This window comes from Hyperolius riggenbachi, chromosome 1, assembly GCF_040937935.1.
Source record: "Hyperolius riggenbachi isolate aHypRig1 chromosome 1, aHypRig1.pri, whole genome shotgun sequence".
In the NCBI taxonomy this organism is placed as follows: domain Eukaryota; kingdom Metazoa; phylum Chordata; class Amphibia; order Anura; family Hyperoliidae; genus Hyperolius; species Hyperolius riggenbachi.
The window spans coordinates 519240970-519258721 of NC_090646.1; the positions used below are offsets into that span (position 1 = coordinate 519240970).

The 17752-nt window shown below is 43.1% G+C and overlaps 1 protein-coding gene across 1 annotated transcript in view; it reads right to left on the bottom strand.

Moving 5' to 3' along the window:
* P2RX7 (purinergic receptor P2X 7) overlaps positions 1 to 17752 on the bottom strand; it is a 78388-nt gene that overhangs the window by 35781 nt on the left and 24855 nt on the right. The window contains exons 3-6 of the mRNA XM_068245225.1: positions 15135 to 15206; positions 10737 to 10809; positions 6503 to 6596; positions 618 to 698 (exon numbers count right to left, since the gene is read on the bottom strand). Of these exons, the coding sequence (XP_068101326.1) occupies positions 618 to 698; positions 6503 to 6596; positions 10737 to 10809; positions 15135 to 15206 (320 nt within the window). The remainder of the gene's footprint in view (positions 1 to 617; positions 699 to 6502; positions 6597 to 10736; positions 10810 to 15134; positions 15207 to 17752) is intronic.

Consider the following 17752-nt stretch of genomic DNA (forward strand, 5'->3'; position numbering starts at 1 on the left):
TCTGACACAATGTAATCAGAGGCAAAAGGTCACTGCCTCATCCATCCTCCACCCCCTTACCTAGTGTGTCCCCCACTACCCATTAGATTGTAAGCTCGCAAGGGCAGGGTCATCCTCCTAATGTTTACTGGTTTTGTCACAATATTTGTGCTGCTTGGAACTCTGTTGTACATTTTGTTAGTGTATCTATGTTCCCCTTGTCGTCTTATTGTGCTTTGTAAAGCGCTGCGGAATATACTGGCGCTGTATATAATAATAATAATAATAATAATAATATGTACACACAGCAAAATAGCAATGTCTTTCACACAAAACAAACACAAGAACAAAAAAACAAAAAACAAAAAAAAACCCTGCAAAAAAAAATAAATCATGTGATAATTCTGTGAAGTGATGGTATCTCCCACTGACATTGCAACATCCAGAGTGGTGGTTAAAATAGCAGCAGGACACACTGCCAAACAGCAGCTGCAAACAAATACATTGTTAAAAAGGAGAAGGTGGACAATATTTGAGGTCCTCTTTCTACATCGCTGTCTTTATTGGGGCAGTAAAGTAACAGAGAGAGGCAAATAAAGGGGCCCTTCTGTGTACAGGGTGGCAGGACATTTACTTACGTTGTATAATTGAAGGCAGCAAAGTGAATATTGTTCTTTATCAAAACGGTGAAGTTCTCTGCACCTCCCAAAACAGCAGGGCTAGAAATAATCAATTAAAAAACACAAAACAATGAGTATGTAGTTAGGCAGGGAAAGCTGTATGAAATCATGAGGATATGAGTGGCAAGCTAAGGACCTGCTATTTGTAAAACTATGAAAAGCTCTAACAGAAGATATTGGAGGTAAATGGGTCAGTTTATAAAAGTATGCATTCCAGGGCAGGGCAACACGGTGGCATATCGGTTAGCGATCTCACCTTGCAGCGCTGGGTGCCCGGTTCAAATCCCAGCTAGGTGAACATCTGTAAGGAGTTTGTATGTTCTCCCCGTGTCTGTGTGGGTTTCCTCCGGGCACTCCAGTTTCCTCCCACATCCCAAAAAACATACAGATAAGTTAATTGGCTTTCCCCTAAATTGGCCCTAGACTATGATACATGCACTACACGATACATACATAGAGGGAATAACTGAGGGACAGTTAGTGAAAATATACTCTGTACAGCGCTGCGTAATATGTCAGCGCTATATGTCGGCGCTAATAAAAAAAAAGAAAAATACAGGAATGCAGTATTAGATGATTACTCTGCATGCAATACCCCAAGTGGTCACTAGCGTATATATGTTATAAGGCTGTACAACCACCTCCTATTTGTCTAGGAGTGGCTGATCGTTCCCCACAAAATATATATTTATATACATACATACATACATACATACATACATACAGACATACATACACACACACATATATATATACACATGTGGACAAGATGTATGGAGATCTCTACAATGGGGGCATGAACCACCACACAGAATTGTCAGCTATTCTAAGCTGTCAACTTTATGAAATACTTTGCAGCAGTGCAAGTGTAATTTAGTCCAGTGTTTCTAATTCTCTGACATGTAGAAAATGAACACTGTTATTTACCATTAAGGGAAACCACCCAATAATTCAATTTTAGGAGGACCTCAAGATTACTCATAATCGCCTGAGCTAAAATATGGTAATGATCATACAAAAGGGCTGCATTGTAGTGCTTGGCATAAACAGCTATACATTCATTGTGAGATCAGTGACTCTCCTCAAGAAACTTGCCAGAACATGATTACATCATGCAGAGAGAGAAAACAATGTATGCCTGATAAACATGTTTCAATATATAGGAGCTTTCTCACATCCAGTATCTCACACACTTATGTAAATATTTTATTATAGAATGTTCACTGCAGATATGACACTTTGATACACTGTAGTATACAGCTTGTGTAACAGTGCAAACTTGCTGTCCCATCAAAATAAAAAAAACTTAACACACAGCCATTAATATCTAAACTGCTGGAAACAAAAAAGACAAATAGCATGCCTTATCAAAGTTTAAACGCCTTATCAGAGTAGCATAGTGAGCGCTACAAACGTATGCCTGCTAACTGGCAATGACGAGAGCGCCCCTCCTCCTGCCCTGAGCCCCTGCAGGTTCGTAGTGCTCACTATGTTACTCTGATAAGGCGTATTAACTTTGATAAGGCATGCTATTTGTCTTAGTGAATCAAGCCCATTGTGTGTCCACCATTATTTCCCAGCACTGTCTTAACTATTGAGCAAGGAGTTCACTTGAGCTTCACAGGTTGCCACTGGACTCTTCTTCCTGTCATGACAAAGGTACTGTATGTAAGAAACATTGCTCTCTTCCACGTTCCATTTGAGGATGCCCCTCAGATTCTCAATAAGGTTTAGACAAGGCAATTCACATTTATATAGTACTTTTCATTTGGCAGACAAAGACCCAGAGCTGCAGCCGCTCAATAGGCATAGCAGTGTTAGGGAGTCTTGCCCAAGGTCTCCTACTGAATAAGTGCTGGCTTACTGAACAGGGGAGTCGAACCCAGGTCTCCTGTGTCAGAGGCAGAGCCCTTAAAGGGAAGGTCCAAGCAAAAAAAAAAAAATGAGTTTACCTTACCTGGGGCTTCTACCAGCTCCATGTAGCCATCCTGTGCCCTCATAGTCACTCACTGCTGCTCCAGTCCCCCGCTGGCAGCTTTCTGACCTCGGAGGTCAGGGCCGCATTGTGTACATTTTTACGCATTCCCGCTAGTGCAGGAACATTAACATATACATTTTTACGCGTTAGTGGTGCAACGCATACATTTTTGTTCCTGCACTAGCTGGAATGCGTAAAAATGTATGCAATGCGGCCCTGACCTCCGAGGTCAGAAAGCTGCCAGCGGGGGACTGGAGCAGCAGTGAGTGACTACGAGGGCACAGGATGGCTACATGGGGCTGGTAGAAGCCCCAGGTAAGTGAAACTCTTTTTTTTTTGCTTGGACCTTCCCTTTAACTAGTACACTGTCCAGCCACCTGGTTTAGGTCTGGAGTCATGCTTGGCCAATGGCCAGACTAGCGCATGCATATAAAAAGGGAACTGAGTAAATTTGGCCACCAGACATATCAGCTAGCAGAAGATCAGCAATACTGCCTATATTCTACTAAGGTTTCTACCCAAATCTTGCCCTACTGTTTATCCTATGCCTAACACTTCTGGTCCCTGTTGTACAAGCTGCACAATGACTACCTTACATTGTATCAAAGGGTCATTTCTTCAGTGTTGTCCCATGAAAAGATAAAAAGTTATACTAAAAGATTTACAGTAGTGTACTTTTGTGAAATACTGTATATAGAGCAGGAACACTACATTTGAATATGTGATGCAATGGTCTGCAAAAAAAGGGAATGCAGATTCTTTTTAGCAAACCTTTTTCAGAGGATCCACTCCCAGCAAAAGTGGTGCACAGTAGTGCGCACTACTCTGCCTCACCTCTTCCCCATAACTACTTGGGCCCTGCAGTTATTAGAGTGGTGCCATTCCCAGCAGCCATGGTGCAAGAGTCCCATCTTCCTTGCAGCTACCCTGGCTCTGCACTCGCTATAATTGCACTGTGTACACCACCTGCGATATGATGCACCATAGAGAAAATACGTCCTGGTACATTTTTGAGCAGTGTAGCTGGATAACCCAATTAACATGTATTGAAAGGGGCTGCTCTGCTCATTACCCCACTGCAGCCAGCAGTTGTGCTGAGCAGTGTGCGCTTAGGACTTCTTCACATATGGGCCCATATGCAATTTACTTTTTCTCTTACATTTTCTCCTAGGAGATAATTTTCATATGCTCTTTAAAATAACTTTTAAGCATATTACAATTGAAAAAGTACCTAAAAGTTAGTGAAAAAGTACTATCAACATTGTTCAGAGTATTTTCTTGCTTGCTGATGGTTTTAAAGGCATTTTATGACAAGATGTGAAAAGATCACCTAGGAGAAAACTCAGGAGAAAAAGAGAATTGCATATGGGCATGGAGTGGTACTGAATGATGCTCTGCATGATCTGCATGATCATGACCAGCAAATCAGAGCCTTACAAATCTATCAGCTGATCAAACTGATCACATGCTTCTCCATGAGTTCTCCTAAGCAGTGCCATCCCTACCCATCACAAGGTATGTATTGTACAGACTATTGTCAGTTTTCCAGTGAGAAAATAGGATCACACCCAACATATCTGATATTTGTCCTGTGATATTACCATGTAAGGTGATACACAAGCGCCCATTATTGAGGCTAATCTTATATATAAAGTTAGAGTCATACCATATGTATGGAGGTTAAGAACCAAGAATAGAAGAGAAAGAAGAATAGCAAAGGGTGGCTGTAACGATCAGGGAATTATTTCCGTGGTCAGCGAACAAGATGCGCGCTGACACTGCGGAAATCCTCCACAAGCGTGTAATTTGATAGAACCCAGCTTGGGGGCAATGCACCTGTAGAGGGCAATTCCCACCGGCAGATGGAGCTGTGGAGTGCAGACGAGCACAGCCTCTGCACTGCCACAGATGCCATTTGGGAATTATACGAGTTGAAGTAATGCAGGGCAAGATAGCCCTTTAAAGAGAGAGAGCACAGAGACAGAATGAATGTGTGTCCACCAATCTAGTCGCCACCCAGCGACGGTGAACACACATCAGCAGAAACAAAGTATGAATGCAATTGCAAGACTGGCGATTGCCAACAGACACAAGACCGAGCAGGTCAGAGCACGAGAGTAGCAAAAAGGCACAGCAAGCAACATCAATCAGAACATCAAGGAAAATAACAAACGCTAGCTAAACGCAAACACCGTACTCATTCGCAACAGCGAACACGTTTAAGATACGATCACCGCGCGTTAGGCGCCCAGTGATAAGCGTGCCACCCTAACTAACCAATGAAACACAAACACGAAATAGAGAACGCGAACGCTTGCTAAACGGTTACCTCACCGAGCCTACAGCAAGCGTTCGTACCAGACAAGACAGAGAAGAAGGAGTAGCCAGCAGCAACCACAGCTCTGGCCTACACTCCCAGACAGACAGAACGATTTCCTGTCAACCGCCGCTGGCGACAAGACAATCACAGCAGAGAGACAGTACAGGGCAAAACAGATAATACAACCTGACTGCACTAGAAGGGATGCCAAGTGCAGTCCCAAGGAATTACTCTAAGATAATCTTTAGCAAACAAGCAAGGCTGATACTCTAGGAGAGTTAGCAGGAACAAACCATCATGACCAGCAAGGGATTCTAGGAGAAAATGGTATTTATACTGCAAGCCATCAAAGGAAGCAGCTAAGCAATTTGCATGACAAGTGTATGCAAATTCCTCACCAGCAGAGCAAGTCTGAAACTTGCAAAGCGAAGACAGGTCTCTTTTCCAGAGACCTGCAGCCCTCAGACCTAAAGAATGGACAAACAGCTGTCTGCCCGTGTAGACAGCTGAGCAGATCATTACAATGGCCTCTTAGTTGACCCAGCATATGGTCTCAAATTGTTGTGCAAAATCATGCAGAATATGTATGATCAAGACTTAATGGGAAATAGAGGAAGTTGTGCCACTAATTTTGGGAGAAAGTATTGTCCTCTCCCTTAGGTCATGCACCACACATCAAACCTTTGCCCCATCCATAGTGACAGAATGCTTCACTAGCCTACTTGTGAGCATTTTGTCTGCACAGCCTTGGTCACAAACTGTCGCCTGAGGGATATTGTCCAGATCCCTGCCAGGCAACAGTATTCAAGTACATTGCTTTACTGTAAAAAGTCCCATCAGTCAGAACCGGAAAATGCTAATCTTGTGCTACTGTTTCTTATGGAGATTTTGAGTTTCATGGTGCAAAAGCATTCTTCATATCTAAATTTGCCTTCTCTGGCAGGGAGGCTTTGTACTATTTACCAGGAGGTAACACTACAGTGAATGTGTAGTGAACAGCATTGACTCCTGAGTCCTGACAAGGGATATTGCCTCAGTTCGGGAAAAGTTACTCCAAATCGTACACAAATATAACTGCATAATAAACAAAATGAACATTTACATGTAAAGAAATGCATTGAGCCGCAGTTTGATACATGGAAATCAGATTCAAGAATGTAATTATTTGATAGGAACAGAGATGCTATTGTGAAGGGGAATCCTTCAGTTTCACAAGTACAGTATGCACAATACGGCATTGTAAATGAATCTCAACTAGTAATAAAATCCTTCTGCTAATACTAAACAAGGCTTTCACTTGAGGAGATTTTTGTTTCCACTGTTTATCCCCCCAACAATGCACAACAGTGAGAAGAGCCCTTAATTATGACAAGAGATTAAAGAAGGAAAACAACAGAAGCACAAGTAGAAAGGAGGGACGAGGAAGGATTTTTTATAATACAGTGCATTTTATATAAGAAGGTCATAATAAGCTACCTGTATTGAATTTGTGTATAACCCACAGGTGGGTGACGTCCTGAGTACACAGGTATACAGGGTACTTACTCTGGTGTAGATTTGGCCTCCACAGGGCACCAGGCTCTGACTTCACAGGTCTTAAATGAAGAGTTATACCTTATGCATCTTCCAGTTTGAATGCCTGAATCAGACAAATGGAGAAACTGTATGTTACTCCACAAAAAGCCAAATTATTTCTTAATGTAAAATTAACATGTGTAGGCTTCCATGTGCTCTAATAAAAAAATAAAGAAGCATCCACAAAGTACTATGCATTTCTAAAATGGCAGAATCACTTAAATCCTTTACGAACAAAAAGGAACAAAAAGAAAAAACAAGCAAATGTATCACAGTACAGACCAGGGGCACAACTAGAAACCGCTGTGCCCCCCAGGAAAGCTTTGGGTGGAGTCCTCTCCCCAAATTACCTGTGTTAGGAAGCCTTTGGGCCCCAGTATATTGCTATCAGGTGGCCTTTGCACCCTTTTCCCAGATGTCAGTACGCTGTAGAAGTATGAGATAGCTGATTTGTCCCCCTCACAACACTATTAGGTAGTCCCTGTGCCTCATTCACCATCAACCTCAAAGACAGCAGTATTAGGCATTCTCTGTGCCCCTCTCTCTTTCACCCTATATAGTCGTTTCTGTACTCCCCATCCCCCTAGACAGCAGTATCAGGTAGCATTTATGCCCCCCCACCCCACCACCTGATAGCAGTATAAAGCAGCCTTTGTGGTACTACAGAAGCTGAAGTGTAGCGCTTACTGATGGTGGATACACACCATGCAATTTTCAGATGAGAACAGGGAGAAATTGAGGAGAAACAGCCTAATGATTGATAGTGACTGATTCCAGCTCAAAACCGATCTCTCTCGATTGGAAGCAGATTGGACAGGTTGGAAAATATCACTTTTACTGGTTATAGCGATGGAAATACTGGCCATCATTGCATGTGCATGTAATTTTATTAGATATCAAATCTGAAAAATGTATGCTTTTTTTTTTTAATAGCTTATCGATGTCAGATCTGAATATCAAACTGTTCGATCAATCTAAGGCCCGGTTCACATTAGCGGTCGCCGTCTGGAATCGCTGTGCCGGAGCCGGACCGCATGCGGAACGGACGGAACGGACGCACGGCATAGCAATGAAAGTGTATGCGTCCGTTCACATGCGTCCGTTTCGTCCGGACCGGAGCCGGACCGGATCCGGACTCCGGCATAAGATCCAACATGCGCTATTTGTTGGTCCGGCTCCTCCGGCAGACGTATCCGGAGCGGAGCCGGACTGTTGCATCCGGCCAATACAAACCAATGAGAACCGGAGAGCGCACAACACACTGGCTATAAAAACCGGACGTTCTACCCCACTTCCTATGCTTTTTCTAGTGGCCATTTTGGATGGGGACCACATCGGCCCAGCGTTCACAGAGTGGAGCAGCAGGGATTTCATGCTGGAGCTCTTTGGCAGCAACATGTCTGATATGTCTGATAACGAGGAGGTGAGGCCTTCTCCCCACATAGTAGTAGGTGAACAACAGGAAGGAGAGAATTCCCAGGTACGAGTAAAAAATGACTGGATCCATGGTCCCAACTGCAGTCTCTGTATCCACGGATGGTCTCCACATGTCCACCTGTCTCCAACAATGACCCCAGAGCTTCTGCTGACCTCCCAGACCCCAGGTATTTACAGGTTGTTATCTCTTTAAGAAACCGGATCCGGACCGCAACCGTCTTCATACGGACCGGATTTGGACCTGATCCGGATAGGAACCGTACGGATTAGGTCCTGTCCGGATCCGGTGCGGTCCGGACATCCGTTCCGGTTTTTACAAAACCGCAAGTGTGAACGGGGCCTAAAGTAAAAAGTGCATGGTGCGTACTAAGCTTTTGTGGCTGAAGAAAACATATCTGAGGGCATGGAACAAATAACAAGCTCATTAGTTCAAGATTTGTCCTTATGAGAGCTTAATAAAGTTAAACTGTCATCCTGATATGATGATTAACCACTTCACCACTGAGGGGTTTTACCCCTTGAGCACCAGAGCAATTTTCACCTTTCAGCGCTCCTTCCATTCATTCGTCTATAACTTTATCATTACTTATCACAATTAAATGAACTAGATCTTGTTTTTTCTGCCACCAATTAGGCTTTCTTTAGGTGGGACATTATGCCAAGAATTATTTTATTTTAATTATGTTTTAATGGGGAGATAGGAAAAATGTGGGGAAAAATTATAGTTTTTAAATAATGCATGCTACTGTAATTAAAACCCATGAAATTTGCCCATTTGTGCCGGTTATAAAACCGTTTAAATTATGTCCCTATCACAATGTTTGGTGCCAATATTTTATTTGGAAATAAAAGGTGCCTTTTTTTTTAGTTTTGCGTCCATCCCTAATTACAAGCCCATAGTTTATAAAGTAACAGTGTTGTACCCTCCTGACATAAATTTCAGTCCCTAAGGTAACTATTTATGTATTTTTTTTAATTGTAATTTTTTTTTTTTTTTTTTTTTAATTACACACAAAAAAAAAAAATGGGGAGTGTGGGGGTAATGAGTTAATTTTTTGTGTAAAAGTAATGTATTTGTATGTGAAAAATGCTTTAGGGTGTAGTTTTACTATTTGGCCACAAGATGGCCACAGTAACATTTTGTTTATGCGACCTGCAAGCGTCAGGAAGGACGCTTGCAGGAAGTACTTTGAGGCTGGGAACTTTTTTTCTTGATCTCCGGGTGAGCGGGCGGCGGCGTGCATGCGAGCGGGAGTGCGCGCATGAGCGAGCGGGAGCGCGGGCAGCGGCGGGAGAGAGGGAAGTACGGATTTCTCCGTCCCTGGTGCTAAAAGGATGGAAAAAGGGACAGAGAAATCCGTACGGGTTTGAGTAAAGTGGTTAAAACAAAAAAAAAAAAAAAAAAAGGTCAACAGTTCATATATTTTAGCTCTGAGACAGAGACATTAAACATTAAAGAGCTGGTGAATAAGCAAGAATCAATACTTACCCGGGCTTCCTCCAGCCCCCTAAGCTCGTCTAAGTCCCACGCTGTCCTCCTCCTGTGGTCTGCCGTTCAGCCGTGATTAGCCCCGGTAACTGGCTCAGTCAGGTCTAGTCTGGGTCTTCTGCGCTTGCGAGACCCAGACTGACGTGACTGAAGGAGTTACCAGGACTGATCGCGGCTGAACGGCAGACCGTGGGAGGACACGTGGGACTTAGACATGCTTATGGAGCTGGGGGAAGCCCCGGAGAAGTATTGATTCATCAGCTCTGGTTTACTTTAAATCTACTCTTTACATTTTTGAAAACATAAAATAAAATGGGGATAGCTAAAAATAAAATACATTAATAAAAATAAAAATTGATTATCTCAGTTTATTTTCAACTCAGGATCACTTTAAGGTGGTATACAACTCTGCATCTCCGCTTTGCTCTAAAAGATTAAAAGATTATTTACAGCGTTAAAACGTACTACTACTCCCCCCCCCCCCCCCCCCAAAAAAAAAAAAATTCTTTCTTCTTCAGTGGAAAGCTTACTGCCGAAGTTAGATGAACGGAAGTGATAACATTATCTTGTTTATGTTAGCTTAGCAGCTATACAGCTACTTACATTGCCGTGCAGTGTGTCAGCTTGCACAGATATCAGGAGGCAAAAACAGCAGAGAACTCTCACTGGGTACATTAAAATATATCAATACAGCAGCTATGCAATAAAATGCAATGATAGCTTTCAGAGCAGATAAACTGTACATTGGGAACTTGTAATTTTTTAAATTGACAATAATACTTGTGCAAAAAAAAAAAGAAAAAAGCAAATATGATAACTGGGTAATAAAAAGTAGGAAAAAAGGTTCTTATTGAATATTATTTTAGAGTTTAATGAGCGCTTTAAATTCCCTGCACATGACTGAATGATTGAAGTAAATACATCTTCACTGCTCATTTCGAAATGTGTTTTAGTGCTCCACTACAGAACAAAAATTAAAAGGAAATTTCATACAATTTTACCATTTTCTAAATGTTCTCACTTATCTGCTTCATTTCACTTTCTAGCTATGTGCTGGAAGCAGCGTGTAGCAACCACAGTCCAACAAGCCCAGCCCCACAGACCTAGCTCTCCCTAATATTGCTGAATAGATTTGCCTTCTGTATCCCCCACCACACAACACACTGCCTCCTATGTTCATATTGTATCAGATGTTTTACTGCCAGCTGCCAGCTTTCTAGTATATACAAGCAATTGACTAGCTATCCATGAACACAGCAGCATATAAAGAACACATACCTCTACTCTGCGGGTCAGCATAACCTTTTATACATTTATCATCTTGAGAGCAAATTGTTTTGGGGCTTGGAAACTACAAAGGAAAGAAGATAGTATTTAGATGTGGAAAGGTAATTTGTAGTATTTATCAAGTTAGTTTATCAAACTATTTGCTATGTTAAGAGGAATTTATCAGTCTCTTAAAGTTCAACAACTGCAGGAACATTACTTTTTTTTTGCTAGATTAGGATGGAGCGGGGAAGTATTTTAACCTTTAGTAAGTTGCTGTTGAAGAGAAATGGCCACATTTGGGACACAGATATAAATTTGTCCTCCTGGAATTTCCATAGCTCTAATAAAACCCCTAGTGATTCTTGGAGCAGAAGCAAAGAGCAGCAATAACTTGAGAAAGGTTACAAACTCTACACAGGAGATTTCATTTATGGCGGTCTCTGATCCTGCTGAAGAGATGAATACCACTTCCTGAACAGACAAGAAATTAGGTTGAATAAGGCACATTGCTGATGCTGACTCTCCTACAAGAATAGCACCTCAAAGGAGATTTTTCAGACACTGGGACCTTAGGGAGCTTTAAAGTGGATCCGAGATGAAAAACTAACTATAACCAGTAACTTGTCTATACATCTTATCTAAAGTTTAGATAGTTTACACAGCAAATCTGGTTGCATACAGCTTCAACAGTTTAAGATGATTTATTCCTGTGATACAATGAGAGCGGCCATGTTCTGTTTGTCATCATTACACAGGTAATCTGCAACTGTATCTCCACCCCTCAGTCTGTGAAAAAAAAAATAATAATAATAATCACTTCCCCCTTCCTTCTGCCTCTGAAATCTCTGGCTAGTAACCTCCTTCTCCTCCTGCCCAGACTGAGCTACCATAAAGCTGGTCATACACTAGGCCGATTCCCCGCCGATCAACAGCAGATTCAATCACTGGGATCGAATCTGCTGTCAAATCGTTAACGTTAAATTTCGATCTATTTCATCCCAAAATAGATCGGTCCCGTCGATCGCTCCGTGCGGGAAATTACCGATGATCGCCCGCGGGTAGGGAGCGCGTCGCTAGCGGCGTTCGAGTGCCCGACGACCGATGCAATACAGCTGCAATACATTACCTGCTCCGCCGGCGCGACTCCCCAGGTCTCCGCTGTCTTCTTCTCCTCGCTGGTCTCCGGGTCTTCACTTCTTCCTGTCCCGGCAGGAAGTTTAAACAGTAGAGGGCGCTCTACTGTTTAAACTTCCCCCAGACAGGAAGAAGTAAAGCATGCCGGACCCGGAGACCAGAGCAGAGAAGAAGACAGCGGAGACCGGGGGGAGTCGCGCCGGCAATGTATGCGGGGAGGGGGGGGGCGCTTGTTTAGTTTATAGGGAATTCGATTATTAAAATAAACAAAAAAAAGTATTTGGCTTGAGTAATGCCTTTTAACCTGTATGTAAGGAACACAATTATGCAATGTATAAAAGTTCATCTCGGATCCACTTTAAGGGGTTCACTTCTAATCACAGAAAGCTGACATTTGGTGAATCATAGTCACCAAAAGCCAGTGACCTAATTTCTTTGAATGCAATTACAGGACATCTAAGACCAAAAAAAAAGATGTTAAAGGACAACTGAAGTCAGAGGGATATGGGAGGCTGCCATACTTATCTCCATTTAAGCAATACCAGTTGCCTGGCAGTCCTGCTGATCCTCTGCCTCTACTACTTTTAGGCATAGCCCCTGAACAAGCATGCAGCAGATAAGGTGTTTCTGGTGTTAGTCAGACACTTCTGCAGCCAAATAGATGATGATGGCAACTGGTATTGTTTAAAAGGAAATAAATATGGCAGCCTCCATGTCCCTCTCGCTTCAGTTGCCATTTAAAGAGACACTGAAGTCTCTTAAAAATCCTTTTTTTATCCCAAAATATTGTTTAACATATTAGCCCTAACTAAACCGCTGCATCCCCGCCGCTGCCGACGCTCTCCCTCTCCCCTGCAAAATCCACGACTTTCTTGGTCGTGGATTTTGCTGCCCTCTACTCTTCCGTGTGAGGCAGAGCTATGAGCTGCAGTCCTGCCTCACACGTGTCTATCAGCGGCGGATCTCCGCCTCTCCCCGCCCCTCTCAGTGAAGGAAGACAGAGGGACGGGGAGAGGCGACGATCCGGGCTGACAGACGCACTGAGAGGCAGAGCTGCGGCTCATAGCTCTGCCTCTCACGGAAGCACTGCCCGGATTGCCCCCAGGTGAGTTTGGGGGGGGGGGGGGGTTGGTTGGATTTAGATGGGGGGGATTTAGATAGTGTACAGCGGCGGGGATGCGGCGGTTCACTTAGGGCTAATATGTTAAACAATATTTTTTGGGGAAAAAAGGATTTTTTTTTCTTTTTTCAGGACTTCAGAGTCTCTTTAACCCTCCTGGCAGTCTATTAAAAACCGCCAGGGGGCAGCGCAGCAGTTTTTGTTTTTTTTAAATCATGTAGCGAGCGGCACGGCGGTTAGCGGTGAATCGGCGCGGAGCGGCGGCGATCGGAGTGCACACACAGCTAGCAAAGTGCTAGCTGCGTGTAGCAAAAAAAAAAAAAAAATTATTATGCAAATCGGCCCAGCAGGGCCTGATAAATCCTCCTGCGCGGCTTACCTCGAACTACGGGGTTACCGCCAGGAAGGTTAAGGGGAGTACACACTTTTGTTAGCAATGGCATCCTATGTCAGCCGATGATGTCCTCCAATAACTACCCCCCCTCTCCTTCCCTTTACGCCTCCTTTTGTCCATTAGTAGGCCTCGACTAGTACTATTTAGGACCTTTGAACCGGATGTAATGGCGTTTCCACAAGCTGAGCAGCTTTCCCATAGTCGCTGTGAGCAAGCACCAAGCAGGAGAGCCGCCAGGATTGCAACCAGGGCAACTACGGGGAGACTACTGCGGATATGCTTGGGCCATTATTTCCATTTCTAAAGGTCCTGACTAGTGCTAGTCAGTGCCTACTAATGGGACTTATAATGGACAAAAGGGGGCAGATGGAGGTAACTGCCTGCCAAAGGATGTCCCTTAAACCAATTGCCTACTAAGGGGTTTTCCCCTTCTGTACCAGTGCACCTTTCACCTGTCAGCACTCCTCCCATTCATATGCCAATAACTTTATAGCTACTTGTCACAATGAAATGATCTATACGCTTGCTTTTCGCCAACAATTAGGCTTTCTTTGGGTAGTGCATTTTGCTAAGAATTATTTTATTCTAAAAGCATTTTAATGTACTTCTCTTTATACTGATTGGTGAGTGACCTTTTGAAATACATGCCTTTTATTGGCTGGCTGTTGGTGGCCAGTCTTCCATCAGGTTCGCCTGATATGCGCTGCCATGATCGGTTATGGTGTCCCTGGGGGGGGGGGGGGGGGGGGGGGCGTTTTTGCATATATGTCCCATGATTACTATATGTCCCATGATTACTAGGCAACTTGACAAAGGCCTGAGAGGGCCGAAACAGCGGTCTGTTGTTGCTATCATGCTGTTGCTATTATGTTGTCGCAAATAAAAACTTCTATAATCACACTGTGGGGTGCTGGTCCTTTGCTGTGGACTTAAAAGCATTTTAATGAGAATAATAAGAACATTTTTTTTTTCAATTTTTGGTCATTATAGTTTTAAAAAAATCCTGTTGTGAATAAAACTCACATTTTATTTGCTCATTTGTCCCAGTTATTGCAATGTTTAAAATATTTCCCTAGTACAATGTATGGCTACAATATTTTATTTGGAAATAAAAAGGTATATTTTTTTCTGTTTTGCGTCCATCACTAATTACAAGCCCATAATTAAACAAAAAAAAGTTCAGTCCCCAAGTTAAGTATTTATGTATTTTTTTTGAAATGCTTATGTTTAATTTGGGGTAACTAATGGGAGAGTGGGGGAGGTAAGGGATTAATTTTAATGGTATAAGTGTGTTTTGGTTTTAATGGTATAAGTGTGTTTTGGGGTTTTTTAAATGTATATAGGTGTAATTTTACTATTTGGCCACAAGATGTCCCCACGCATTTTCTTCCTGCTTTGTGCTGTTAGAATACGAACAGGAAAGAACACGTGTATGTGTTACTTAGTTTGTTACAATGGCCAGGGGCATCTCATTGAATATCTACACCCCTGGGCAAGAACTGAAGTCCTCTGGGATGTAGATATACCGTCTCAGATTAGATAAGTAGTTAAGCTAAACAGTCATGATCCAAATGCCTGTTGACATCAAGCTGGCGTTTAAGTAGTAAAAGGCCATAGTAAATATTACTTGCATCAAAAATTAATATTATGCAGAACTGCAAATTGTGATATTTCTCAGTTTTCTAGAGCAGTGAGTGAGCGCCATCATTTATGGAGTCAAGGTCATTTCCTAACACAATAAAATGTAAATCATTCTTACCTCTGGGCAAAGCTCCTCAGTTTGATTTTCTGTTTTTATTACGTTTGTTACAACAAAAAATGAGGCTCCACCCTGTGTGATGAGAAGATTTACAAATGAATATGAATGATGAAGTGATAATATATTGCAATGAAAGTGTATGGGGCAGTGAACCCCTGAAGGTGCGATCTGGTCACCTATCACTCGGCTGCTCCCAAATGGTCCACTGAAAAACATATAAGAAAAAAAGAGGGGCGCTCTGAGACTCCCAGAAATACAATTGAACGTTCCAGCAGGAGAGGTCTCACCTGATCGTCTTTTGGCCGGCACAGCGTACACAGCCACGATAAGCCTGCGTCCCTCTATGCCTAGCCGGGGACCGAGCTCTCTGCAACGGCGGACCGGAAGTTCGGCGAACGCCTCCACTGGGCCCTCCTACACGCATAGTATATCGTCTAGCCCTGCTCAGCACGCAGTCTCAGCGTGAGCTAGAGCAAGCGTCCTGGTCTCCGTAGTGATTGTTACGAGGAGGATCTAGGAGAGTGACGTCACTTCCGGTCCGCCGTTGCAGAGAGCTCGGTCCCCGGCTAGGCATAGAGGGACGCAGGCTTATCGTGGCTGTGTACGCTGTTCCGGCCAAAAGACGATCAGGTGAGACCTCATCTGCTGGAACGTTCAATTGTATTTCTGGGAGTCTCAGAGCGCCCCTCTTTTTTTCTTATATGTGATAATATATTGGTACTTTACAATGAAAAAAATATAAAGAACTATAGCCATTACAATATGTCGCCAAACTAAAATGTGGTCATTGCACAAAGTCAGTTTTAATGTGAAATTAGCCATGTCCTTCTCACAATATTCCCTGAAGGCCTGCTTATTGCTCTTCTGCTTGTAGAGGGAGGCTTTTCTTACTGTTGTATTACCTGCGCTGGGGGTCACAACTGATCATTCTGGTATAGAAAAGGAATGGTGTTCTTAAAGAGAAACTCCAACCTAGAATTGAACTTTATCCCAATCAGTAGCTGATACCCCTTTTACATGAGAAATATAATGATTTTCACAAACAGACCATCAGGGGGCGCTGTATGACTGATTTTGTGCTGAAACCCCTCCCACAAGAAGCTCTGAGCACCGCGGTACTCTGGGCAAACTGCCACAATGTAACAATGTTTACAGACAGGAATTAGCTGTTTACAGCTGTCTCTAACAGCCAAAACAGCTAGGAGCAGCTACATAACCTGCCCACAGTAAAAATGTCACCATGTAATAAATGTCATAATGTAAATCGGGGAGAGGAAAGATTTTACAATGAGCAAACACTGACTAAATCATTTATACATAATTATGGTAAAAAATGAAGCACTTTTTTTTACTACATTATTTTCACTACAGTTCCTCTTTAAGACTACCATACATGCCTATTAATCATCACAGAGTAGCTCCAGGCATTTTTTGGGCAGTGCCACTGTGGGTTAGGGAATATATCTGCTGTTACCTGCTGACAATGCAACCTGCACCTCACTGCAGAATTACGATTTGTATAAAAAAAAAAAATCACAAATGTGCTCCATTTTGAGAGAAATTGTCATGCATTTCTCTTTGCCCTAATGAAGTTGCAAAGGGCTATTTCTCCATCCCCCCCCCCCCCAAAAAAAAAATAATTGCATTGTGAAATAGCCCTAAAGGATAACTGAAGTGACACGCAACAGGATGATAAATATGTGCTTATAAATCACAATCCTATGTAAAAAGTAGTTTGTGTTTCTTATTATACTTCCTCTTTATTGTAAGGATTAAAGGGAACCAGAGAGGATGAACTATACATACCTGGGGCTTCCTCCAGCCCCATACGCACACGGATCGCTCCCACGCCGCCGTCCTCCGCTGCCTGGATCCGCCGCCACCGGGTCCCGTCATTGCCGCGAGTCGGCAAGTCGGCCGGCGGACGCGGCCATTTCTCCGCATCACAGGGTGCTCTCCCCATACAGATATGCATGTGGCTGCTTTCTGCGTAGCCGCATGCGTACATGTATGGAGGGAGCCCCTGTGATGCGGACAATTGGCCGCGTCCGCCGGAAGTGACCGGCCCGGTACCGGCTGATCCAGGGAGCTGAGGACGGCGGCGTGGGAGCGATTCAGGCTTATGGGGCTGGAAGAAGCCCCAGGTATGTATAAAATCCTTGCCTTTTTTCACCCCTCGTTCCTCTCTGGTTCCCTTTAAGAATCTACTGCTTTAAAATTAGTAAGTTGGTCAGTGGAAGTGCGGAAGCTAGACTGCCGGGTAACTGTCACTGATAACTGATTGAAGGTCGTTAAACTCCTGTGTGGCTGAGGAAAAACACTTCGAACAAGAAACTGATAAAAATGTTAATAGAATGAATATTAAAAAAACTGTACTTATGTATCAGAGACAGAAAAAAAAATATCTATCTATATCAGGGGTCAGGAACCTTTTCGGCTGAGAGAGCCATAAACGCCACATATTTTAAAATGTAATTCCGTGAGAGCCATACAATATGTTTCAAACTGGGACAGTAGGGCTCACGTCCCTGTTGCTATGGTGATGTGTATACAATTGATCTGCCAGGCAGTGTCAGACACGTTTTCAGCTTCTCTTGGGTTTCAGCAACATCAGCAAT